The sequence below is a fragment of the Plecotus auritus genome, assembly GCF_963455305.1.
Source record: "Plecotus auritus genome assembly, chromosome: 7".
NCBI lineage: Eukaryota > Metazoa > Chordata > Mammalia > Chiroptera > Vespertilionidae > Plecotus > Plecotus auritus.
Window position 1 is genome coordinate 138,374,161 of NC_137774.1, and position 987 is coordinate 138,375,147.

At 40.6% G+C, this 987-nt stretch overlaps 1 protein-coding gene across 1 annotated transcript; it reads left to right on the forward strand.

Annotated features, from left to right (window-relative positions):
* Positions 1–582: 582 nt before the first annotated feature.
* On the forward strand, positions 583–987 carry LOC308253816 (small ribosomal subunit protein uS8-like; the record flags this gene model as incomplete). The annotated part of the gene is made up of 1 exon (XM_080679573.1): positions 583–987. Exon 1 carries the CDS (start codon positions 607–609, stop codon positions 985–987), a length of 381 nt encoding a protein of 126 aa, XP_080535699.1. The 5' UTR covers positions 583–606.

A 987-nucleotide genomic window follows, 5' to 3' on the forward strand; every position in this document is an offset into this window, starting at 1 on the left:
ATGTTTCTCTCTTTCCCTCTTCCTTCCTCTCTGAAAACAATAAAAATATATTACATACATATATGGAAAAATGTGCTTTCAAAGTGAAAATGTAAAAAATACTTAGAGAAGTTTACCAGTCAATATGCCAGAATGGTGAATATAGTATATTATTTGGTCCAGTAGAAAGTATTTTAATACCTCAGGAGTTTAATGACAAAAGCTCTTGTGGATCGTTAGTTCCTAAGTACACTGTAAGTATACTGAATTGAAATGACCTTGAATTAACACTTCTGAAGTATAACCATCAACTTGTCCGTTTTTTCTTTTTATTCAGGCCTGATTTTATTTATTTTTCTAAAATTTTTTTTATTGATGTCAGAGTGGAAGGGAGAGGGAGAAATAGAAACATCAATGATGAGAATCATTGACTGGCTGTCTCATGCACACCCCCCACTGGGGATCAAGCCCACAACCCACGCTTGTGCCCTGACCAAGAATCATCCATGACCTTCTGGTTCATAGGTCGATGCTCAACCACGGAGCCACACCAGCTGGGCTCAGGCCAGATTTTATTTAAAAGATGGACTTGCGTCTCTCTTTCCGCCATCGGTCTGTGCCGCCACAATGGTGCGCATGAATGTCCTGGCTGATGCTCTGAAGAGTATCAATAATGCCGAAAAGAGAAGCAAATGCCAGGTTCTCATTAGGCCGTGCTCCAAAGTCATTGTCCGGTTTCTGACTGTGATGATGATTGGCGAATTTGAAATTATTGATGACCACAGAGCTGGAAAAATTGTTGTGAACCTTACAGGCAGGTTGAACAAGTGTGGAGTAATCAGCCCCAGATTTGATGTGCAACTCAAAGATCTAGAAATATGGCAGAGCAACTTGCTTCCATCCCATCAGTTTGGTTTCATTGTACTGACAACCTCAGTGGGCATCGTGGACCATGAAGAAGCAAGACGAAAACATACAGGAGGGAAAATCCTGGGATTCTTTTTCTAG